At 53.9% G+C, this 25335-nt stretch overlaps 1 protein-coding gene across 1 annotated transcript in view; it reads left to right on the top strand.

The window, feature by feature from the left end:
- LOC116941105 (polycystin-1-like protein 1) overlaps positions 1–25335 on the top strand; it is a 36453-nt gene that overhangs the window by 4941 nt on the left and 6177 nt on the right. The window contains exons 14-42 of the mRNA XM_032951745.2: positions 1082–1324; positions 2622–2732; positions 3238–3386; positions 4273–4373; positions 5034–5229; positions 5726–5809; positions 7542–7749; positions 8242–8348; positions 8999–9215; positions 9922–10095; positions 12199–12318; positions 13311–13380; positions 14941–15047; positions 15230–15587; positions 15726–15864; positions 16119–16203; positions 16308–16478; positions 16967–17085; positions 17995–18105; positions 19181–19319; positions 20135–20215; positions 20416–20465; positions 20691–20928; positions 21135–21239; positions 21730–21870; positions 22484–22618; positions 23148–23372; positions 23875–24039; positions 25149–25316. Coding sequence (XP_032807636.2) covers positions 1082–1324; positions 2622–2732; positions 3238–3386; positions 4273–4373; positions 5034–5229; positions 5726–5809; positions 7542–7749; positions 8242–8348; positions 8999–9215; positions 9922–10095; positions 12199–12318; positions 13311–13380; positions 14941–15047; positions 15230–15587; positions 15726–15864; positions 16119–16203; positions 16308–16478; positions 16967–17085; positions 17995–18105; positions 19181–19319; positions 20135–20215; positions 20416–20465; positions 20691–20928; positions 21135–21239; positions 21730–21870; positions 22484–22618; positions 23148–23372; positions 23875–24039; positions 25149–25316 — 4317 coding nt within the window. The remainder of the gene's footprint in view (positions 1–1081; positions 1325–2621; positions 2733–3237; positions 3387–4272; positions 4374–5033; positions 5230–5725; positions 5810–7541; positions 7750–8241; positions 8349–8998; positions 9216–9921; positions 10096–12198; positions 12319–13310; positions 13381–14940; positions 15048–15229; positions 15588–15725; positions 15865–16118; positions 16204–16307; positions 16479–16966; positions 17086–17994; positions 18106–19180; positions 19320–20134; positions 20216–20415; positions 20466–20690; positions 20929–21134; positions 21240–21729; positions 21871–22483; positions 22619–23147; positions 23373–23874; positions 24040–25148; positions 25317–25335) is intronic.

Genomic DNA, 25335 nt, shown 5'->3' with positions numbered 1-25335 from the left:
GTGCTGCGAAGCCCTCCGACGTGTTTCGGCTTGTGCCGGGTGCTGTACGGCACGATGTCTGACGTTTCGCTCCGCGTGCTGAATGTTCAGCGCCCATCACTTATTTCTAAAGTCCAAGCATGATTTGGCAAGGTTCCTTTATTAAGACCATTGTACACAAGAGCGTATTCAGGGCGGTCTTCGCCGGCAACCCATTGGCCACGGGAAACTGTGGTAACTTGTACGGAGATCGCGTAGAGTAATGGAGGTAAGTCTAGGAGACACGAGAAGACGGTGTGGCCGCTGACAATTGCGAGCGACGATTACTCTAAAATTGCAGAGCAAACCCTCGCTACACGCGAGTTCTGTATTCGTGAGTTTCGCATATTCGCGAGTTACTAAATGTATGCTCATTGCCTATTCGCGACTCGCCAGACTCCAGAGTATTCGCGAGTGTGCGTAGTGCCAGACCACCGACACTGGGAGGTGCGCGCACAACGTGGCCACACGAAGGTTAGGCACGCCACCTCTGCTGCCCGCTTAGTCCTCAGCCTCACAGTAATCCCGCTCTGAATTCGCTGATGTGCATTTTTTACTTCATACGTACTTACAGCCGACTCGTTTACACATTTTGGTATAAACGAGTCGACTGTTAGGTCCATTAAAGAGAACGCGAATGCAGTCAGGGAAAGTGTTGCGGCGAGCACTACCCCAGAGTGCTAAAAAGATAACAGCTGTGTGGCGTTGTTATCAAATACCTGCCTCTCGCGAGGAGTCATCCACCTGAATTCCTCACCATCACCACCGCCTCCATCGTCGTCAAATCATCATCATCCTCCTCCTCACCAAAGGTAATTAAAAAAAAATGTCTTCGTAATGTATTCATTTATTGTCGTCATTTTTCTTAAACATTTACAATTTCCCCACCTATGTTCACTCGTACTAGGCGCGTACCTAATTTTTCCCATTGGAACAAGGTTTCGGCATTCGCGAATTCCGCGCTCGCGAGCGTGTTTTTTTACTCTGTCACAATCCTTCAAGGTTTTGTCGCTTGCCAAGCGTGCGACTGCCCCCGCCGTTTGTTTGTCGCCCGTTGCCGCAGAGGTACGTGGCGCTCGCGAGCGAGGCGGAGGCGAGCGTGGAGCTGGAGGGTCTGGCCGTGCGCGTGGAGCGCCTCGGCTCCGTGGGGGGAGTGGTTGCCCGGGTCCCCGTGAGCGGGGGAGCCGTCTTCTACCTTCCGCGGGATCTCGACGGGCAGATCACGCGCCAGCCCAATGGCAGCGTCTACACCCGCATCGTGCACTTCAACGCAAACCCTTACTTCTGGGGCAGCCGCTATCACGAGGTGACTCTCATAATCTCAATATGTATTTATGGCGAAACGTCGTACTCAGATTGTAAATGTTGTGGCTTGGCTCTACAACACACCGGTGTGGTGCGCTAGTGACGAATTGGCACGTTCTGTTTACGTGACAATCCTTAGCAATTTGCTGTGTCGGGTGGTGGCAAGTTTAACGACACATTTATATAGTTACGTGATCTAAACCAAAAAAAAACTGTATTATGGACATTTATTTACACTGCAGGAGGAATCCTATGAGCTATAAAGCTCTTTCACAGAGGTCAGCAGGGGCGGGTAAGAACGTTCCAACAATAAACAGCACAAAAACATGATAGAGGTGTAAAGTACAAGAAATGACACAAAATCACCCAAACACAATCAAATAAAACACTAAACCATCGCCATGCCACCAGGCAAATCCCACTGAGAGCCATAATAATCACCCAAACACAATTAAAACACTAAACCATCGCCATGCCACCAGGCAAAGGCCACTGTGTGCCATAATAAACGTGTGTTTGCCGCGCAAGTAAATTCAAAGGTTTAATTTGCTAGATATTGTTTTAGTGCAGGGGTCAGCAACCAAAATAATAGAAGAGCCATTTTTTTAAATTCAGTAAAAAAAACTCAGCGATTCAAGAGCTGCAAAGCACGCAAACACAAAGTGGTGGTCCTCAGTAAACAACACAAAGTGGTGGTCCTCAGTAAACAACACAAAGTGGTGGTCCTCAGTAAACAACACAAAGTGGTGGTCCTCAGTAAACAACACAAAGTGGTGGTCCTCAGTAAACAACACAAAGTGGTGGTCCTCAGTAAACGACACAAAGTGGTGGTCCTTAGTAAACAACACAAGGCGGTGGTCCTCAGTAAACAACACAAAGTGGTGGTCCTCAGTAAACAACACAAGGCGGTGGTCCTCAGTAAACGACACAAAGTGGTGGTCCTCAATAAACAACACAAAGTTGTGGTCCTCAATAAACAACACAAAGTTGTGGTCCTCAATAAACAACACAAAGTTGTGGTCCTCAATAAACAACACAAAGTTGTGGTCCTCAGTAAACGACACAAAGTGGTGGTCCTCAGTAAACAACACAAAGTTGTGGTCCTCAATAAACAACACAAAGTTGTGGTCCTCAGTAAACGACACAAAGTTGTGGTCCTCAGTAAACAACACAAGGCGGTGGTCCTCAATAAACAACGTCATGAAGTTGTCGTTACAGAGCCGCATGCAGCTCTGGAGCCGCAGGTTGCCGTCCTCTGTCCCGGCGCGCACATGTGTAACGCGATTCTTGTGAATCAGGTCCTTGGGACAGTGGCCGACCTGACGCTGTACACCCACAAGGGACTAAGCATCAAGGTGTCGAAACTCTCCACTCCCATCACCATCGAGCTGCCCCTGCCGTCCCTGCAGGTCAGTCTCCGTCAGCCGTGCAAGCCTTAGCGAATCGCTTGGAACGGTCACTCGGGGGTGGAGTGGTGGTAACAGTGATTAGCGTTCCGTTCTTGGCCACGGCTAACATCAGCGACGAATGCTATCTGAACCGGTTGCGATGCACGTGAATGTGCATCGCTGCCAGTTCGTTTCCATAATTTCATGATGTTTTACATTTCATTTGAAACATAACTGCCAATGCTCCATTAAACCCATACTGACCAACACGGCGAGGTTATGGTTAAACATCCAACGTGATTTATATTGCATGGGGAGGCCTTCATCTAGCAGTGGATCGACGAAGGGCCGTATACATACAATGGTGGCTCAACTACAGCTGTGCGGGGCGCCATGTCGCGAACGACTGAATCTTGCGTCATCGGGTTGACCTGAAGGCCCTCTCCGCGTGCCTGTGGCCTGTGAGGGCGTGCGGCCCATTGGGCTGACAGCGTCTGTGTGGGGGTGTCGCGTTCGCCGCCTGCAGAGCGAGGCGGCTTGGTTCTCGCTGGCGCGCCCCACGATGAACGTGCACGCGTTCAACGTGAGCGCCGGGGAGGAGCGCGGGACGCTGCAGATCACCTTCGCCTTCCAGCGGCCGAGCCAGCGGCCCTTCCCCATCACAGTGCTCATGAGGTGAGCTGGCTCCACTCACCCCCTCCTCAAGGTTTGTTATCTGAACCGGTCCTAGGCCTCCCTTAGGTCGACTCAGACTCAAATGAGTACCTCGTGTAATGTGTAAAAACATTGCCGCAAGGGAGACCAAAACAGCCGGGAGTGCTGCTGGAACAACCACCCCCTCATATGCCGTTCCGGCCTTTATAGGTTCTTGCTAACAGCACTTGCCCCAACAGTCTGTTAAGGCTATATTGGGGGATCTTTGTCTTTAATTTGGGGGAGTGGTAACATCGTGGTTAGCGCGCTTTGCTACAAGCCCGAGTTCGATTCCCGCTCATGGCCAACATTGGTGACGTTATATCTGAACCGATCCTGGACCTCCTCTAGGTCGACTCAGACTCAAATGAGTACCAGGTGCGAAATGTAAACATCAGCATTGAGAAGACGAAGGTGGCCCAGCGTGGTGTTGGCCATCCACTTCCTCGTGTGCCGTACTGGCCTCCGTAAGTCCTCGCTAATTACGCGTGCCCCAACAAGATGTTCAAGGCTGCTTAAGACGATCATCTAGATTTTCACCCTTGTGCTGTACAGCTCTCCACCAGTGTGTTGTTTAGGTTGTGCCACGTGTTGTCGTTTGGCAAGATGCCTGACGTCCCACTCCACGTGCTGGAAGCTTCTGCAGGAACTCGATTCAGTCGGGCGTCATGCCAAACGACAGCACGCTGAAGAGCTGGAGGTGCTTCTAGGCGAACCTGCACTTTCTGTTCGAGATAACCGTAAACAAATGACAGATGGCTAGTGAAAGCATGTGGAATGGCGGTGGGCAGCATCTGGCAACGCCTGTGCGAATTGACGTCCTCCCTCCATTGACGTTCTCCTTCCATGCTCCTCCCATGACTGCCAGGCCCCGGGCCGAACCGTCGCCGGACAACTTCACGTACAGACAGATCTACGAGTGGCAGAGCGACAGCGTGCGCCTCCTCCTGTCTCCCGCCAAACTCAGCTGTGGGTTCCTTGCCTACCGCATAACTGCGTAACAATAGAACACGAGACCGTACGCGACACTAGGCTCACATGTCACGCAACGAGCACTCGCGGTGGGCTGATAAATGATCAGTTATTTGCCTCTATGTTATAACGATGGACTTGGTGAGGTGGATTTCATGCACGTGCGTCACTGCCGATGCAGTTCCTTAATTATTTTAATTTACAAAATAGTCACCAATGCCACATCCTCCTGGACGCTGTGACATGGAAGCGTATTTGCCGCTTGCTGCAGAACATCCCGGTTCAATATCATTGGCTGCCCTGGTTAATAGTGGGGGTATTAACCACTTGATTATGCCCTGTCTGTTTCACAGTGGGTGTTAAAGATCCTGTAATGTTATGCAAAAATAGAGTAGGTTATGTCTGCCAGTATCACGGTCCAACTTTGCCCAATTAAAAACAAAATCCCAAAGTTACTTAATCGGATAAGGCCACATGGCAACATCACGCTTTACTGGCAGACAATATCCATCGATAAAAAAATAGCGCCTTCATGATAGCCTTGCTCTATAAGAATGACACGAATACCCACTCCACTGAAAAATTATCTGTGACACAACATGCATCCAGTGTGTGCGTCGGAGTTAGAATCCTTCTCTGTTTGCACGGCTCTCGCAGACAAAGGCGTCTACTACCTCGCTCTGCTGGACTCCACGTTCGACCGCGTGCCACCACGCCGGCACCTGGCACCGTCTGTCAACTACTCACTGAGCGTGGATTGGCTCGAGTGTCTCTACTGGGATGGAGAAGGAAGCTGGAGGCCCGATGGATGTGAGACTGCTACCGCCTTGCAGTCCAACAGGGTCAACTGCAGGTACCAGTCATGTGACGCGGGTACATCGTGAGACCCAGGCACGTGAGCGAAAACATCTCGCGGTACGTGCGTAAAATGATAAAGGTCTCGCGCCGTAGTTGGTAAAGATAATTTTGCGTGCTGTGTTGAACTTCTTTCGCACTGTACCGTAGCCAACCGTGGGAGTAGGCCAGTGTGGACTATCGTCATGGTCCAAATTACTCAAAATTTGTCAGATTACACCGCAAATTACCCATTTGGGATTATAACAGAGCAATCATCGCCCCTTACTTTGTGACCTTATGAGGGCACTATAAATACAAGTATTAAAATAAATTGAAAGTTTTACGGTTGGCCTCACATTCTGCGGGCGCCGTGGCTCAGTTTACGCCGACTCTCTCCGGACGCTGTGCTCGGTGAGACCGACCGCGCAAGTTTTTTCCTGGGGTCCACGAGGCGGTGTGCGTGCCACGGGACTCCCCCGTGAGGGTCCTGCGCCGTCCCCGTGTCGTTGCAGCTGCGATCACCTGACCACTTTCACCGCCGTCGCGTCCCGGGTCGCCAGCTCCCCGTCACAAACGCCAGTGCTTAGCTTCATCAGGTAAGCACAATGACCGATGCACACCCGTCCCCGTTCACAGCAGCCGCGCACTTCCCACCTGTGCGTGTATTATTTATGCTATAAACTTGATTGGTTTGATTGCTGTAGAAATTTTCACAATTCATGAATGGGGGGCAAGGACTCTTGGCGTGGTCCGTGTAATGATTTGTTTAATTTTGAAGATGTTGCCACTAGATGGCAGCAGATGAATCACATGCGTGGGCCCCCAAATAAAACGTTCATTCGCTCACGTGAAATATCGGGACTGCCCACAAGAGGCATTGCCGAGTCTCGGGAGGAGATGGGACCAGCTGAGAAAGGGTTAAAACGGGTAGCCCTTGATTTACGAAAGAGATGCGTTCTTCAAAAAAACCCAAGTAAAACGAAATTTTGTAAATGGGAACAGCATTTTCCATTAATTTAATTCCAAAATTCTGGACGTGTTTTGGACAGCCGTATTCCTAACCTTAAAAAAACCCCATCTACATCACTTTTCACAATACAAAAATAATAATCATGAAAAAGAAATATTAACACGATTGAATATTAATTAATAAAAAAAATATGAAACTTTTCAGGGAACTCAATAACAGATCTACATGTTGGAATGACTGGAAAGGTGGTGTGGAGGCGTTACCGTTGCACTGCAGGGACACCGTAACGCTGTTGCGGATGGATGACGCAGCCTCCCGGTTGCTTCTCGTCTGATGGTCTCAAGGCGCTTGCCGTGTGACATTTCGTTAACGCGGAAATTCGATTTCGTCAATCGAAAGTGTCCACAGTTTGCCAATTGCGTACACGCGGAAATTCCTAAACCGAATGTTCGTAAATCGAGGGATACCTGCATTTCAAAAGGTTACCAGTAAACATGACATGAACTGCCCTGTGTTAATCCACTGCTGGATGAGGGCCTCTCCTGGAGGTTGTTCGACTACGTTAAAGCACGCTGGTCAGTGTGAGCGAGTGAAGGTGGCGAGCGGAGAGGTGAAAGCAAAGAAGTACAGTACAATAACGGATGTTGCTTTACTGCCCTCACATGCACACCTCACTTAGGCCTAGAGTGATGATCATGCAGCAGTGAGCATAGCTGCCTTCCAAACAAACAGCTTGGATTTAAAGAGCATGTGAATGCAACTACATTATTTCTATACTCTTTGGTTCTTTCGGTAAAGTCACGTAGGTAGAAAAATAAAATAAAACAAAGAATAATACATCACGACGTTTCGATCGCAACACAAGCGGTCGTCCGCAGGCGGAAAAAAATATAATCCAGCAGTGGAACTGCTGAACTAATGAGAGAGCAACTACAACAAGGAGGCTATATATGTGGCAATGGGCAAGCAAGCGGGGTCTGAGCTGGAAAGGAATTCCACCCCCGGACGTAAGAGTATGGATTCCTGCAGTCACCGAAGGCTTAAAATCTACATTATTACTGATGTAAAAAATGTGGAAGCGTTGAAATATCGAATGCACTAATTTTGTCCGATAACGTCTCAGTAATTAGAGGACTGCAGAGCTAAGGGGATCGGGGGACGGGGAGGAATTTGTCGGCGGCTCACCACTTGGCTACTTCTGCCTTTCCCTCTGGTCTGCGGTTCCTCCTCGCGTCTCTGAGTCATCAATCATCGCGGGCAACCTACTTCAGTCTCCCAGCGACTCGGTGACAATTCCACCTTGGGGTGGGCGATTTGATTTTACCTGAACGCGACCTCGGCCTTGGCCGCCCTGCCAGGCCCCTGGAGAACTTGTTCCCGTGCGCCGTGGTGCTGCTGGCGCTCGCCCTGGCGGTGCCGGGGTTCGCGCTGTGCCGCCGCTGGGACCGGCACGACGAGCACAAGGCCGGGGCCATCCCGCTGCAGGACAACCTCCCAAGCGACCGGCAGCTCTACGAGGTCACGCTGGAGACCGGGTTCCGTGCCGGGGCCGGCACCACCGCCAAGGTGCCGCCACCCGCCGCGTCCCACGTGTCTGTTGGTCGGTAGTCCGGGGCCCACTCCTGCCTCCATCAACCCCCCCCCCGCCCCGGCACCACCTGCCGTGCCTGCGATCGAGCGTGCGGATCTCAGATTGGCCTGCTTCAGCCAACGCCGGGGGCACCGACAATTCCACCACGTGCAGAAGGCTGTAATCCTCGTACCCGAGGGACCACTTCCGATGACGTCCATTATTCAGCATAAAAACCACATCTCTTCTTCGTCGCATGTACACAGAAATACACAGGTGTTGTCTATAGTTCGGGGGCACTATGCTCAGTTGCTTGCTCGTGGGAAAAGTGTGGACAAATCTGAATGGTTGCTCATTGGTTCCCACTCTCGTTCACAAAGGCACTGCGCGATCATTCGCAAGCAGCAGATTTTAGCTTCACTCTGGATTATCTTGCAACAACGCTCAGAAGCATCTCATAGCCACCGCTGCCTCTCCGCACACATCAGGCGAACGTGATCCTTCACGGAGAGCACGGGACGTCAGAGACTCGCGAGCTCCACTGTGAAGACAAGCCGCTCTTCGAGAGGAACTCCACTCACACCTTCATCATGAGGTGACGATGAACGGACGTCGCCGCTGCTGGATGCTGAGCGCCTGACACATGAAGCTCCCCGTGGCTCTCCCGTCGCCCTCTCCCGCGCACGCTAGCATGCACACGAGCAGCTTGAGGCCATCCCTGTAATGTTCACGTACAACGTACAATGCTACTTGCAGATGAACATTTCGTTGAACTTGGCAATCTTGAGAAGGTTCATCGTGGATTAATGAAATTCATGAATGTGGAATGTGCATTGGCGGGTGGCCAGGCGACTCGCAATAGGCAGGTTGCGAGTTCCAACACTGATTGGGGGTTGACTCGGTCCGTCATCCCTCCAGGGTGGGTAAAAACGAGCACCACTCTGTCGGGAAGTCAACAGTGCAATGGATAGACTCGCCCCCACCATAGTAATGAGGAATTTCCACCAATGACTTCGGGCTGTAATCGGGAAATAAGCGCCGTCTCGGTGCTCATTTAAGCAACGAAAAAATAACTTGGACTCGTTTCATTGACTCTGGAATAACTTTGTTTTCAGCGTGGACTTGATCTGCTGTGTGAGCGGTCTTGTCCAAAGTAGCAACGACCGCCAGGTAAAACGTGTTGGCTTCCCGTTGACACGGTGCCCCCCTTACCCCCCCTGCCGATGTCTCCGCCTACCCCCTCAGTGTCCCCGACAGTCTGGGCCCCATCTGGAAGCTGCACCTGTGGCACAACAACCGCGGCGCGTCCCCCAGCTGGTTCGTGAGCCGCGTGACGGTGCGCGACCTGTGGAGCGGCTCGGCCTGGCTCTTCCCGGCTGAGTGCTGGCTGGCGGCGGAGCGCGGCGACGGCAGGGTCGAGCGGGAGCTGCTGGCGCTCAGTGGCGCTCTGCGCTTCACCGCGGTGAGCTGGGACGCCGCGGCCGGGCCGCCGCAAGTACCGCGGCTCGCAAAAGCGCTCTATGGCAATGGCGTGGAGAGGCCCTCGTGCAGCGGTCCGTAGACAATGGCTGACGGTGATCAAGATGACCGAGCGAGGTTATGGTCAACATGTCGGCGTGGCTGCTGATGCCGATGCCACCACCACTTTCCATTACCCGCTACGTCTCACGGTCGTCCCAATGTTAACGTCCGGCTCGGGGGTGACACCCGTTTCACGGGGTGCGCGATCCCTGCTATGAACGCTCTGCCGAGGTGCAGGGTCACCGGCTGGTATTTCACGCGACGTTTAAAAGGGTCAAGCGTCCCCATTAGTTTAGCGAGCCGCGTCGAACGAACTCGGACAAAGCAAGTTGTTGAAGCCACAACAAAGAGTTTGTCATCGTGCAGATGGATTGTCCGTGTGTATCCACCTCGGCTCCTGAAATTGCTTGCAACACTGGTTGTGAACATTGACCGTGCTGGGTGTGGACTTAACCAATGCTCGCACGGCTGTCGCCCGTCGGCTCGAGAGCGTGCGCCGTCCTCTCGCTGTTGTCGCATCGCCGGCCGCTCAGCACGACGACGAAAAGCGCTCGTCAGCAGGACGGAGGCCATTTGTGGCAGCTCACGCTGAGCCCGTTTATGTCGTGCCCTCGTCCGTCCCTTGTGCCGGGCCGTCCCTCCCTCAGCTGCTGTACAGCAAGGTCACAGCCTACCTCGAGGACTTCCACTTGTGGGCGTCGGTGTACAGCCGCCCCTCCTGCAGCCGCTTCACGCACACGCAGCGCCTCTCCGTGTGCCTCTGCCTGCTGCTCGCGTACGCCGGGGCCAACGCGCTGGTGGTCACCCTCAGGGAGGACAAAGTGCGGCGCCGCCGACGTGCAAACGCACGCACACGCACGTACACGCACACGCACGTACACGCACAACACACGTTCGTTGCGCACGCGTACATGCACACACGCGCGTACGCTCATGCACGTGCGTACACTCGCACACGCATGCACGTATACACACGCGCGTGCGTACACCCACGCATGCGCGTACACTCACACACACATGCCCGTACACACACAAGCGTGCGTACACCCACACACATGCGCGTACACACACACACGCACACACAGACGCACACTCACATACCTTCGCATTCACATGTGCGCACAACACACTTGCACACAGCTGCACCCACGTGCGCGCATGCATAATCAGCACAAAATCACCATTCATCACTGAGTGGCATCGATGCCACCACAGTCCTTGTGCCAGGCTAGATGCGCTTTGAAGCAGCCGTTGTTGTGTTGTGTGTTCGTGCCACTGCTGCTTGTGTGTGCTGCTGCTGTGCGTATTGCTTTGTGTATGTTTGTTCTTGTGGGGAGTGCTAGTGCAGTGGTTAGCGCACTTCGCCACGAACCTGGTGACCGGCCAATACCAGTGGCGATTATCTGAACCGGTCCTAGGCCACTCCTAGGTCGACTCATATGAGTACCTGATGCGGTGTGCAAATGTTGCCACAAGGGAGACAAAGGCGGCCGGGCGTAGTGCAGGCCACCCAACCCTTCGTGTGCTGTGCCGGCCTTCATAGGTGTTCGCTAAGAGCACTTGCCCTAACACTGTTACAGACTCTGGGGGAGATTGTTGTCTTTGCGGTTGTGCGTGTGTGCAGTGTCTGCTCTGTCTGCTGCTATTTGTGTTTTTATCACGTGTTGCCGTGTGCCCTGGTGTGTGTCTCGCTGTGTATGCTACTGTTGTCTGGGGAGCGGTAGTGTAACAGTTAGCGCTCTGCGCTACGAACTCGGCGACCCGAGTTCAATTCCCACTCATGGCCACCAACACCATCAGTGACGATTATCTGAATCAGTGCTGGACCTACCCTAGGTCAACTCGGCCTCAAATGAGTACCTGGTGTGGTGTGTAAAACATTGCCACTGGGGAGACAAAGACGGTCAGGCGTGGTGCTGGCCACCCACCCCCTCGTGTGCCATTCCGGCCTTCATAGGTGCTACTCGTTAACAGCACTTTACCCTACAGTCTTGCCAAGCTATTTGGGCGATCTTTGTCTTTGCTACTGTTGTGTGCTGCTCCTGTGTGTGTTGCTGTAGTTGTGCTGCTGGTGTTGCTATGCATTTGTGCGCTTCTAAGTCCTGCTGTTTTCTGCTTTGCTGCTGTCTCGACCGCTGTGTGTGTACTGCTGTGTGTGTACTGCTGTACGTGCTACTGTGTGTACTGCTGTGTGTGTACTGCTGTGTGTGTACTGCTGTACGTGCTACTGTGTGTACTGCTGTGTGTGTACTGCTGTACGTGCTACTGTGTGTACTGTGTGTTTACTGCTGTGTGTGTACTGCTGTGTTTCTACCGCTGTGTGCTGTGTGCGTACTGCTGTGTGTGTACTGCTGTGTTACTGCTGTGTGTGCTGTGTGTGTACTGCTGTGTGTTGTGTGTGTACTGCTGTGTTACTACTGTGTTGTGTGTGTACTGCTGTGCGTGTTACTGCTGTGTTACTACTGTGTCTGCTGTGCGTGCTACTGCTGTGTGTGTACTGCTGTGTTACTGCTGTGTCTGCTGTGTGTGTACTGCTGTGCGTACTACTGCTGTGTTACTGCTGTGTCTGCTGTGCGTGCTACTGCTGTGTTACTACTGTGTCTGCTGTGTGTGTACTGCTGTTACTACTGTGTCTGCTGTGTGTGTACTGCTGTTACTACTGTGTCTGCTGTGTGTGTGCTGCTGTGTTACTACTGTGTCTGCTGTGTGTGTACTGCTGTGTTACTACTGTGTCTGCTTTGTGTGTACTGCTGTGTGTGTACTGCTGTGTGTGTACTGCTCTGTGTGTACTGCTGTGTGTGTACTGCTGTGTTACTACTGTGTCTGCTGTGTGTGTACTGCTGTGTGTGTACTGCCGTGTGTGTACTGCTGTGTTACTACTGTGTGTGCTGCTGGCTGTGTGCGCTGCTGCTATGCGTGAGCAGCACGCGGTGGAGCTGGGTCGCGTGGAGGTGTCGCTCGAGTCGCTCGTGGTCGGCCTGCTCTGCTCCGCCGTGGTGCTCCCGCTCGCCGGGATCGTTTCCCTTCTCTTCCGCTGGAGCGAGGTTCGTGTGGAGCGGGGCGTGTGGAGCGGGGTGGTTGTGGAGCGAGGTGGTGCGGGGTGAGGTGGGGAGCGTGGTGGTGCGGAGCAAGGCCGTGTGGGGTGGGGTGGTTGTGGAGCGCGGTTCGTGTGGAGCGAAGTGGTTGTGGAGCGAGGTTCGTGTGGAGCGTGGCCGTGTGGAGCGAGGTGGTTGTGGAGCGAGGTGGTGCGGGGTGAGGTGGGGAGCGTGGTGGTGCGGAGCGAGGTCGTGTGGGGTGGGGTGGTTGTGGAGCGAGGTGGTGTGGGGTGAGGTGGGGAGCGTGGTGGTGCGGAGCGAGGTCGTGTGGCTCCGTCCGAATGCCATGGAACAGTTCAATCCCCCAAAGGCATTGAGAGGATTCTCACAATTCAGGCTCACGATTCATTTTCCAAGTCCTATTTTTTTTAATCAATTTAATTTTGGTCTCTTTTGTACAGTTTTGTTTTCTAAGTTAGCCCGAATGTCGCATTAGCATTTCATTTTTAAATAACTTGCATAAATAATACATACCGTATATTTTCACACATTATTTGATGGCTGCAATGTGAGCGTAATTAATTTAACTAATAGTGAAACCCTTACAGTGAAGGGTAAATACGAGATGAGCAATTCATGCTTAAAATTCATCACATGTTGTCTGGGACTCTGTTAATGTAGTTTTCCAATTCATTAATTTGAGTTCCAGTCGACTGAGTTGCTGCCTTGATGAGTTACCGTAGGCTGTGTTACTGTAGGCTGTGTTACTGTAGACTGTTACTGTAGGCTGTTACTGTAGGCTGTGTTACTGTAGACTGTGTTACTGTAGGCTGTGTTGCTGTAGACTGTTACTGTAGGCTGTGTTACTGTAGACTGTGTTACTGTAGACTGTTACTGTAGGCTGTGTTACTGTAGACTGTGTTACTGTAGACTGTGTTACTGTAGGCTGTGTTGCTGTAGACTTGTGTTGTGTGTTGCTGTGTCGCGTGCCGTCGGTGCAGGTTGACAGGGGCTGCGCTCACTCCATCCTGGAGCAGTACAAGCTCAAACAGCTGCAGGAGACGCACGCCGGTACTTGGGGGGGGGGGGGGAGTCCCTCCACTGGCACGACCGCCGTTCCGGCTCACACCACAGCAGCGGCACCCTCACTCTGTGTACTCCTCACCCAGTGCTCAGTCGGCTTGTTTGTTGCTAAGCTCTTCTACCCGGAAGAGCCTCGCTGAGTCTCACGACTATTTTTCAGGAGGGTCCTGCCACATATTTGCAGTAGGGCGCTCAGCGCCACGGTGGCAATATGTTAACTACGTCGCCTGGTATACAGGAGGTCGTGTGTTAAATCCCGACCCTAATGTCTGCTGTATATTTGGAGTTTGCATGTTCTCTCCGTGGTCGCAGGGATTTTTCTCCGGGTCCTCCACATTTTCCCTCCACATTTACAAACATGCGTTTCGAGTATTTGGCTGCTATAAATTTCCACGTGACAAGCCACTTCGTTGAGCTATCATTTGTGACCAGGTCGCTTCTGAAAAATAACTACATAGCTCATTGGGCCTTACCTGGTAAAATAAAAAATAATTTACTTAGAGTGAAACGATCGCTGTGTATATTCCAATTGTGAGCGAGCATTGCATCGATCCTTACACTCACGATGCATGCATTGAGTTCTGTGGGGAGGATGGTTTAATTGCTCTGCATGCAAATGCTTTGCTAATGTTACACTGATGTAACGTATAGGATAATTGGGCAAACATCATCTTGGTAAAAATCGGAATAACTGAGAATACGAATGACGTGGTCAAAAGGAAACAATGGAATACAGACGTTTACGTTTACTTCTGACTGCGGATTATGACGATTCATGGGAACTCTGGGGGAGGTCGATCGTCACACATTTCACGCTCAGTGTGTTAATGTGATGACCGCGTGCGTGTGCGTGTGAGGACCTCGCACGCGTGCGTGCGTGTGATGACCGTGCGTGTGATGACCGTGCGTGTGATAACTGCGTGCGTGCATGCGAGTGATGACGTGCGTGTGATGACCGTGTGTGTGGTGACCGTGTGTGTGGTGACCGTGTGATGACCGTGTGTGTGATGACCGTGTGTGATGACCGTGTGTGATGACTGCGTGCGTGTGTGTGATGACCGTGCGTGTGATGACTGTGCGTGTGATGACCGTGTGTGGTGACCGCGTGCGTGCGTGCGTGCGTGCGTGCGAGTGATGACGTGCGTGTGATGACCGTGCGTGTGGTGACCGTGTGATGACCGCGCGTGTGATGACCGTGTGTGATGACTGTGTGCGTGCATGCGTGTGATGACCGTGCGTGTGGTGACCGTGTGATGACCGTGCGTGTGGTGACCGTGTGTGATGACTGCGTGCGTGTGATGACCGTGTGTGATGACTGCGTGTGTGCGTGCGTGCGTGCGAGTGATGACGTGCGTGTGATGACCGTGTGATGACCGTGTGATGACCGTGTGATGACCGCGCGTGTGATGATCGTGTGTGATGACTGTGTGCGTGCGTGCGTGTGATGACCGTACGTGTGGTGACCGTGTGATGACCGTGCGTGTGATGACGTGCGTGTGGTGACCGTGTGATGACCGTGTGATGACCGCGCGTGTGCGCGTAATGCAGCCGGGGGCAGTCCGGGCCTCACGGCTGGAGACAGCGGCGCCGATTCCTACTTGTCGTGGCAGAGCCTGCAGCAGTGGGCCCAGGAGGCGTGGAGGAAGAAGCACGAGGTTCTCCTTGTGAAACACCTCCCTCGTCACGAGCACCGGAAAACACGCATCGCTTCTCCCTCGCCCACAATCGCGTCGTCCCATCGATAAATGATTATTCGTGCCGGTCCTAGCTCGACCAAATCATTGCTCATTTTACCATCTCCGGATGCGTTACTGGGGGGGCCCGTGTGTGGTTGCAGTCTTCCGTGGAGGACGGGCTCAGCGAGTTCGGGGACTCGGACCTCGCGAGCGTGACCGGTGCCAAGAGGCCGAGCCCCGTGCCTGCCGCCACGGATCTGGCGGCCGGGCGCCTCCAAGAAACAGTCGGGGCTCCCGAGCAGAGGCCCGCCGGGGTGCGGCAGAGCCGGGGTCTCCCCGGCAACGGGAGCCAAGGGCAGGGCGCGGAGCCGGTGCTGGGGAGCGTCGCCCCGCGCTGCCCCTCGGAGGGAGACTCGAGCGGCTTTGAGGACGGCAGCTCCCAGGAGCAGGGGAAGCCCTCGGGGGGGAGGCGGCCGTGCCCCGGGGAGAGCTCCTCGGACTTGCACTCTGATTTCTCCGGTGCGGTTGCCTTTCCCTCTGCCCTGGTGTGCGTTCGCCATTCGCCGCGTTCGGCCTCCATTTGGTCCACCGCCGAAGCAGCGGGCTGCGTAAATGGCGACGATTCACCGGACCCCCGTGCCTCTCGCCGACCCCCAGATGGCAGCAGCCTGTACGGGCGAGGTCGCGGCGTCGGGGCCCGGGTGCGGCTGCCGTCGCGCTGCTGTTACCTCGCCTGGATGCTCTGCATCCTGCTCGGCCTGGCCTCGGCCGCTGCCACCGCCATCCTGGGGTTCAGGTGAAGCTCGGTCAGACGTCTCCGCCCCTCACCCCCCAAAATCCTATTCCCACTGATCTCTTGCTGGATTGTGCGTGGGTCACGTTTTTTTTTTATTTTGGTGCCTGTCTGTTTATATTTGTCAGTACCTGCTGATGATGTTTCAGTGTTAGTCTCCCTCTCTCGATTGAATTTGTGGTTGTCGAGAAGTCCCCGCGCGCTTGCCGAGCATCGCGAACGGAGAGCTCTGACAGCGTGCGTGATGTCCCCTGCAGGTTCAGCCGCTCCAAGTGCATGGCATGGATGCACTCGTTCTTCTTTTCCCTCATCGTCTGCTTCTTCATCATTCAGCCGGCGGTTGTAAGCGACCACTGCCCCCCATCACGCAGGCCTCGGTGTTCGCGAGCGTCTACATCTCTATCACGGCTTTCCGGGAAACCACTCTTTTCTCGCGGGTTCTGTAGTTGGTGTTGGCGGCGCTTTCCGTGACGGTTTGGTGGCGGAGAGACGCCCAGTGCCTGCAGGCTCAGTGCCTGGACGCCGCCTGTCCCGTCGACACCTGGAGGACCAAGCTCATGGGCCGCGCTGCTTCTCACTCACAGGGCAACCCGCAGGACTTCACGGACATCTCCAAGGTAAGCAACCAACCATAGGCGGGTGGCTGTTGCAAAGTTGAGGCACCACGGTTTCTCCTAAAATTTCAGACAAATCGTTCTTGATTTACCGGGAAATCTCGTGAGAAGGAAGGTGGCTTATGCAGATCATCTCCACAGCTGGAGAAGTGACGCAGGTGATTCCTCAAAGGAAAATGGGGGGGGGGGGAGGAGAAGAGAAAGGAAACAGAGCAGTTTGGGTAGCCAGATGAACTCACGCTTGTGTGTGTAAAGACGTAGCCACGAGGGAGACAAAGGCGGCGGGGCGTGGTGCTAGCAACCCACCCCCCCGTGTGCCGTTCCAGCCTTCACAGGTGCTACTTTGCTAACGGCACTTGCCCCAACAGTCTGTTAAGGCTATACTGGGGGATCCACGTCCTTATCTTATTGTTGCGTCACCCCGGGCTGCACTACCTCCCTGTTCCCACCCTCGCCCCCTCTCCCCCCGCGGCCCGCGGTGGGCGCGCTAGAGCCTGGCGGCCCGACGGCGCGCGCGCCACCTCCGCCTGGCGCGACCCCCAAGCCGCGAGCAGCTCAAGCGGTGCCGCGAGCGCCTGCGCCTGCGCCGCCTCGTGGTGCGCTCGCTCCGGTGAGCGCCCGCCCCCTCCACACTCACGACAATTTGCATCCCCGATCAGCATCATCATCAACATCATCATCGTCGTCAGCATCATCATCAGCAGCAGTAGCAGGCATGATCAACCCGCAGCTGAATGAAGCCCCTCCCCCCCCACCCCTAAGCTGCCGTCGCTTCCCACGGACCCGCAATGTATTAATAATCCACCTGGCACGCGCGCACGCACCACCTGATTTGATTGCTCCCATCTCTGCGGTGGATGTCCTCTCAGGCACGCTCCATCACCACTTGGCTAGCTGGGCACAACGACACCGAGGGAGGGAACTCCGGTCGAATACTACTCATGCCCTTCATTTGCCCAGGAAATCCCCACCCTAGCTCTTATAATATTGCTCCATTGAACGAACGTGTTGCTTCCTTCCTATTTCAACTTTGATAGCGCTGTTTGTTGCTGGCATCTTTACAATTTTGGCAAGTGCATTTAAAAGAAAGAAAAAAAAAGCAAGGCCCAAGCCGCCTTTTTTTTTTGCGAAGCACCATTCTTGGGATCTTTGCCTAATTGCATGAAACAAGCGGGTTTCACGTGTGAGGAAGCTGGAGTACTCGGAGTGATACTCACGCGTGTCAAGGAATAAGACTGAAAGGTCTTCATGAGACAGATTCAAGGATGAAATGCTGCACTGCCTTCTTCTGGTCATCCAAATACCAACCAGGCTCCCAACCGACCTATCATCTGAGATCACGGGTTTGTTCCGGCTTATTACCATACTCTGCAACCGGCCCGGGAGTGTTTCCTGCTTCGCCGGCGTGCGTTGCAGCTGCGGCAATGCCAGCAGTGACCATATCCGTGGGGAGGGCGAACGGACATCATTGTGACGGAGCAAGCCTCCTCAATGTGGCCGTGTTTGCGCTCGTTCCCAGGAGCTGCTGCCTCTACGTCCTCATGCTCTCGCTCCTGGCATTCGCGACGTTTGCCGAGTTCTCCACCGACGAGTTCTACCTGCAGCGAGCCATCCGCGGCCACTTCAACAGGTGCCCCCCCCCCCCCCGCCCGTGCCCGCCACTTTCTTCCCATTCACATTGATTCCAAGGGCTTCTTGGGAACCGCTAGAGCCATGAAGGAATTGTGATTGCCGAGATGTGATGGCTGGAAATAAGGCCCATACGGGCTCAATTGCTTTTGCAAGTTTGGTTGTGAAATGTTACTCCATTGATTATGTCGGAGATTCGGCTACCTTAGCTCTGATGTAACTCAAAGGCAGTCTCCGGGGTTTTAATTAAGAAGTACGAGAAGTAGCTCAGCATAAATTAAAATAATAATGTATTTGTATTCGAGCAACGTTAATGTGTGGCTGCATTAGGGCCTAGAATCTGATGTTGTTTATGACGAGACCAGGTATGAATAAAAAATTCTGCATTATGTTGGGGAACTCACCGTTGTCCAACACGGAGATTTTTATCTGTGCATTAAAGTGTAATTTTTTTCCCCTAAAACTTTAAATGTGAATTGCAGAATGCATCATGATGCGTCGGTTAGGGTAAAATAGTTGTTAATATAAAATGTAACCTTGGGATGCAAAATACACTCCAATGGTAGAATTAATTACCCTTAGCACAAGCCTGTGTATCATATGCACACTTGTGCATAGATTATAATTAATGTATTTCACTGCTGGATGAAGGCCTCCCCACACGATGGGGGATTTTTGACCATAGTTCCCCGTGCTGGGTATTGTGGGTTGGTGAAAACGAGACTCAGGACTTGTTCTGATATCACTCGCCACTGACATTAGCCCCGGGCCCGAAAATTTAATTCAGGTGACCGTGTTCATAGTGCGGCGGTCAACTCACTGCGAAACCACTACCCCCAAAGTATATATAGATGACCGTAAGTTACTCGTAGATGCAGCAGCATGAATGTGTATGGCTATGAATAGACTGGGTATGTATTTGGTATGTATATCAGCAATATACGGTGCCACGTTGGTGTTTATCGGTAGCCTCTTATAAACCCTGCGGGGATTAAGTGTACCCCGGGACGCAGAGGCGTCCTGGGTGGAGGAGGTGCTTTCTCTGAGCCGGCCTCCTCCACGGCCTTTCCCTTCAGGAGTGCTGAGACCTCGTTCTTGGGCGTGCGCACGGCTGATGAGTGGTGGCGCTGGAGTGAGGCGGCCATGGTGGACTCGCTGTATGCGGCGGGCGGCACCAACGGCGGCGAAGCGCCACCGCCCGCGGGGAGCCGGGAGGTTTGCCCCGGGCGCAAGGCCCCACCCCCCCCCCCCCACCAACCCCACACTCGACCACATCCCGGCCGCGGCAACATCTCCCCCACGAGGCGTCGTGCTCCGCCATTAACGCTCCGCAGGGACGCAACGCCGCACGCGGTGGCGGGTAGCGCAGAGCGATGTGACGGAGTCCAAATCTAGCCGCAGCTGCGGTTTGACGTGGTTGTTGGTCGGTGCCGTACTAACCGGTGACAGTCAACTCCTGATCATCTAGGGGTAACGGGAGGGCATGAGAGATGACCCAGATAGAGCAAAAATGCGTCTGTTGCCCTTTTTAAACGAGGAGATGAGGGGCTCCAGTTGGACGGCAACACATTTATTTTGAATATCTGTAAAACGCAACGAAGTGCAAATCTCACCGAGCAGGTCTGCACCAGGCCTCCATTTAGCCACCTACTGCCCCAAAACCCACAGCAACTGGTGACCTTATATAAACAAACCCAATTTGCATTTCTATCGTGCCGCAAAGAGAATGTAAAAAAATATGTATATTAATTAGGCTAGGAAAGCTTTTGATTGTTTCCATGCGTAGATTTGTTGTGAAAACATAATATATGAGCTTTATTGTTAAGCAAGCAGTTTACTTTCTGAAGCGCATGCGCTGTGATAAGTGAGGAGCAGATGATGATTAAACCAGCGTGCGAGGATTTTCAGCGACCTCGAAAATCCGCGCACGGATAACAGTGGCTGAGCTGCATGGTGTCAAGAGCGCAGGAAGGCGGTGGCCGGCACTTTCTCCAGCTCGTCGTGCGGCTCTCTGCGTGTCCCCTGTGCAGGTGGGGCCGCTGCAGGGGAACTATCACCTCGTAGGCCAGCCCTCGGTGAGGCGCCTGGACATCGACGGCTCGAACTGCACGGTGAGACTCGCGAACCCTGCGTCGGCATCTTTGGAAACTTATTGAGAACAAATTAAAAAAGCATTTTTCAGCATCTAAGACACAGCAGAACCGGGCTGTGCAGACTGTGCGGGCTTTGCTGAGGCTGATAGACGACGGCTTTGGGTTTATTTTCGACGGGTCCAGTGAACGTCTTGTTCGATTTGTTTTTTTTTGTCCAGGGCTGTGCGGAGCTGTCCCCATCCGCAGCCATCAGCCTCGGCAGCACTCGGTAACTCTGACGGGATGCCACCATACTGTACCTGTACTGTACAAACATGAGCTGCAACAACGATCACTGACATGTGTCCCAATTTCAAATGTCACATTAGGTTTGCCTTCCTTGAGTTGAGATCCGCTCATCGTTTGTGAAAGTCCTTTCGTGCCCGGCTCGGCCGGCGAGCTCAACCGTCACGACACCCGTAGTCAAATCCCGCGGTTTGTTTTTTGCGCGCAGTGCTGAGGCGTTGGGGGTGCTGAGCGGGCTGCGGGCGGCCGGCTGGCTGGACCAGGCCTCTCGGGCCTCTGTCCTGGTGGAGTTGGCACTCTACAGCCCGCCGTCCCAGCTGTTCGTCAGCGTAGCGCTGCTGGCGCGCGTGCCCTCGTTGCCAGGGGAGCGGCCTAGCATCGGCGTATGGTCTGCTCGCCTCTACAAGCTCGGGACACCGCTCAACTACGCCACCATGACCTGCGAGGTACTCCGCCACCCGGACAATCGCGCATTTGTCCTCGCGAAGTTCGCACGCAAACGGGCTGCGAACCACTACAATACTCGTGCCCACTAATTGTTATGTCTTTATGAACGCGATGGCTCGCGCGGCAGAGAGTGCCCCTGTGCAACAGCGCTGCGAGATGGGCCAGGAGTGTGCGCGCGATGACGCCTGTGCCTCGCGCTTTGCAGTTGCTGTTCCTGGTACTCATCCTGTTCCAGCTGTACCTGCAGCTGTGCCGCCTGAGCGACCGTGGGCTCGTGGCTCACTGCTGCGAGCCCTGGAACTGGCTGGAGGTCAGTGAAGCTCCGTGATTTCGACTCTCAGTAGATTTGTTTGAATCTTTACGGCGAAATGTTTTGCCCTCCTTTTAACCTAAATGTATCCCTTGTTAATCCGCCGCTGGATTTGGGGGGGGGGGTCTTTACACACCATGTGGGTTGTGGGGGTTATTCGACCGTACATCACCGCGCTGGTAAGTGCGGGTTGTTGAAGGTGGAGTGCAGAGATACGGGAGCATATAATTACAGTACAATAATAGATTTTGCCGCACCGCTCTCTGCTGCCGACAGAGTATACCCACAGCAGCCTACAACAACGTGCCGTGCATGGTGACCACCCATCAAAGCACTGTCCAGGCTGAAGCCCTCCTTAACTTCTTAGCTTCACATCACCCGCTCGTTGTTACTGCGGACCATTCCTAGCCTTCCCTCCTGTGAGCTGCGGGCCGTCTCATGTCTGGAGCGGCGCCTCACCGCGCGCGCCACGCTCTGCTGTGGGTCACAGGTCGGCATGGTGGTGGTGGCGCTCGCCCACTTTGCGGTTTACGTGAACCGCTTCGTGGTGGCAATGACGCTGATCGAGTACCTGGAGGTGACCTTCCTGGAGGCAACGGTGGACGTGGGCCCTCTGGCCACGTGGGATCAGGTTCTGTGTTTTATTCATCGGGCGCTCATCTTTCCAGCGCATCATCATCGGGGATTAATTTGACAGCCGCGAATGTCTCCTGCGTATATGCAACCGTGGCAAGCCAAGCGTGCACTGTCAGTGGAGTCATATTACAAACGGGGTTTGGATAGATTTATGCTAACAGGAATGGCATAAGTTAGTAATGTCTGCAACGCTATTGTCCTCGTTTCAGTATAACTGTTGTCGTACTATGTATTGTTAGTGTCTTGAAATGCAGTTGCATTGAGATGCTATTTAAATCCAAATTGTAGAGTTTAGAACAATATAAATGGGCAGACCCTCTGCACATAATGAATGGAACAGCAGGCAACGTGAGAAGCGTGACCTGCGCCATTACTAGCGGAGCACACCTGTGGTATCACCCTGCCTTACCTGGGCGCTCTCCTTAGACCATAATGCATCAGGGCAGCTTTCAACGGCGGTCGTTGCTGCACCATTTGCTTTTCTTCCATTGCCAGAGGTCGATGTTAATTGCGTGCAAGTCGCCATCTATGCTCGCACGGTGAACACATGACCAGTGGAGTCCATGGTGACCCTTAACTCATCGTGGGGTCTCCCCGTGCTCCCGCAGACGTCTCGCTGGCTCTCGGCAGTGGTGCTCTTCCTGCTGCTGGTGCGGACGCTGCACGCGCTGCGCTGCTTGGGCCCCATGGCCGTGTGTCTGTCACCCCTGAACTTCGGGCGCACACACCTCCCCCCGCTCGTGGTGAGCGCCTCTTCTCACACGAGCACTGCGCTGCAAGACTGCACTGCAAGACTGCACCCGCGACATTTAGGCTGAACCAATGTGCAGACGTGCATGTTCACCACAGGTATATGTGGTTAATGCAGGCATAATTCTTTGCAAAAGGTTTCAGTTTGGTGTTTTAACATCTTAACGCCTGTTTTATTGCCAGAAAGGGTAAAACCTATTCTTATATTTTTATATTGGCAAGGGAGATCCAGTGATGTACAGAAGTTCATTGGGATCACGCGTGGGCAATCATCGCCCCCTGCTGGCAGACCAATGGCCACTTGCAGGCCAAGTGCCGAGGCACCTTGCGCCACACAGGGACTGCTGCCAACGGGTTTGCCCTTTGAAATGTGTCGGGATGACATGCGATGCAAGTTCCATATTGAGCGCAAAGCTATCTGAGACGCCCTGATATAAAGGAGGGCGGCTCTATCAAATACGAGCCTTCAAGTTGTCTGGGTTAGCCCGCATCACAGAGACCACGTCGCTGTGTTCGTTCCAGCTGTGCCTGGCACTGCTGCTACTGGCCTTCTCCAGCCTGGGCTACGTGTGCTTCGGGAGGTTGACGCGCGCCTACGTGGATCTGCTGTCGGCCTGGGAAACACTTCTGCTGACCCCGCTGGGCGCCAGCGGCACGCGCCACGTCTCGGCCCTCTCCCGCTCCGAGGGAGCCGCCGCGTTCTACGTCACGTTCCTCCTCGCCGGGGGTCTCCTCTGGATCGCCGTTGTGAGAGACGCCCCACACTCACCGCGCAGCCGTCATTCGCTCGGCTGATTTACTCAGGCGCTCAACCACCGCGTGAGCGGGGAATTAAGAAGTCGTCTTATTGTGACTGCGGTGAAATGAAAGCCGTTACTCACATCCCGTTACATTGCATGGTATGGGTCTCTGCGTGAGACAACGGGTCTCCACGAGAGTCGATGTGCACCTAATAGCGATTGCAGTTCAGTGCAATGCATCACTCGCATCACGTCGTAAAGTATAGGTTGGTGAAAACACTGACATGGAGAGCTCAGAAATACAGAGATGAAATGAGCTCATGTGCAGGTCGCTACGTTGCTCACGTGCAGGTGCTGGGTAGATTTCTACGTCGCAGTACCGCGAGAGATAGCGACGCCTTTGGGAGGCCGTGGATTGACCATGGCCCATTGATGACGGGTAGTTAAACTTCCAGAGCTGGAAGCTGTATCTCACCCTGTGACTCTCCCCGTGGCCACGTCGCGTGCAGATCTACAGCGTCCTGCGAGCCGTCATGCGACGAGCTCGCCGCGCAGCCCTGCGGAGGAGGCACGTGGTGTGGCCACGCGACGTGGCCGGGTTCTTGCTGCGTGAGCTCGCCGTGCTGCTGGGTCGAAGGGCTCCATTGCAGGATCACGAGCCGCCCGTTCCGCCGGTGGGGCTCGCATCCTGCTGAGTGTCTTTGTGATGCCCCCTGTCACTCCGGTGCACGTGTCCGTGTCGCGTTCTTGCGTGTGCGTATTTTTTTTATAAATGGTTGGAGAGGTGGCGCATGCTCCGCTATGAATTGCGGTGGCCTGAGTTCGATTGACGGCCTTGGCCATCATCGGTGACATAATCTGAATTGGTCCACAGCCATAAATAAGCATCTGGTGCAAGTGTGTAAGCATCAGCCCTGGGAAGACAAAGGTGGCCAGGTCTGATTCTAGCCACACCACCCCGTCGTGTGCTGTACTGGCCTCAATAGGTGCTCACAAAAAGTACTTGCAGGAAACAACTCTCGACATAGGCTACGCGGGAAATCTTTGCCTTTGATGTGGTTGAAGCAGCAATGCTCACTCGGTACATGGACAGAGCGCCAGGTGGCTTCAACGCAGCAAGTTGGCACAGCGGGCAGCACAGGTTGTGCACGTGCTAGTCATCTTGGTCCATTACACCATGACACCTGGGCTTGTCCCATGACCCTTCTGCTAATGAGCCTTTCACTTCACATTGCCTCACAGTGCACCTACCCTGGAACAAGCGCCATGATGGCATCACCACCACCTGGTGGCAAATGATAGCCACTGTTGTTCTTCGTTGTTTTTGACGTTATATTCAACCCCTGCGCGTAAGTGGAGTAACCGTGCGGTCTCATCCTGTGCGCGTGCGTGTGCTCGCGTGTGTGTGCTTGCATGTGTGTGTGTGTGTTTGCGTGTTTTGTGGGGAGCGGTAGTGTAGCGGTTAGCGTGCTGCTCTGCTACGAACCTGGCAACCCAGGTTCGATTCCCGCTCACGGCCAACACCAGTGACAATTATCTTAACCAGTCCTGGGCCTCCCCTACGTCGACTCAGCCTCAAATGAGTACCTGGTGCGGTGTGTAAACATCGCCACTTGGGAGACAAAGGCGGCCGGGCGTGGTGTTGGCCACCCACCCCCTCGTATGCCATGCCAGCCTTCAAAGTTGCTCGCTAACAGCACTTGCCCCAACAGTCTGTTAAGGCTATGTGCGGGATATTTGTCTTTGTTTTTTTTTGCGTGCGTGTGCATGTGTGCCCGTGTAGGGCCTCATGCTGGAGGAGTTTGAGGGCCAGGTGGACGAGCTGCTGTTCCGCATGAACGCGCTCACAAACAGCCTCCACCACTCGCTGCAGCCGAAGCCTTCCAACTACCTGGACGAGGACAACGCCTACAACTCGGCCTCCGAGGGCTCCTGCGCTCACGGCTCTCAGGTTTACCCAGGGTGCACCG

The sequence above is a fragment of the Petromyzon marinus genome, chromosome 10 (assembly GCF_048934315.1).
Source record: "Petromyzon marinus isolate PM22_M1 ecotype Great Lakes invasive population chromosome 10, UKy_Petmar_22M1.pri1.0, whole genome shotgun sequence".
In the NCBI taxonomy this organism is placed as follows: domain Eukaryota; kingdom Metazoa; phylum Chordata; class Hyperoartia; order Petromyzontiformes; family Petromyzontidae; genus Petromyzon; species Petromyzon marinus.
The sequence above is the reverse complement of the archived record's forward strand: the minus strand, read 5'-3'. Positions and strand labels throughout refer to the sequence as shown.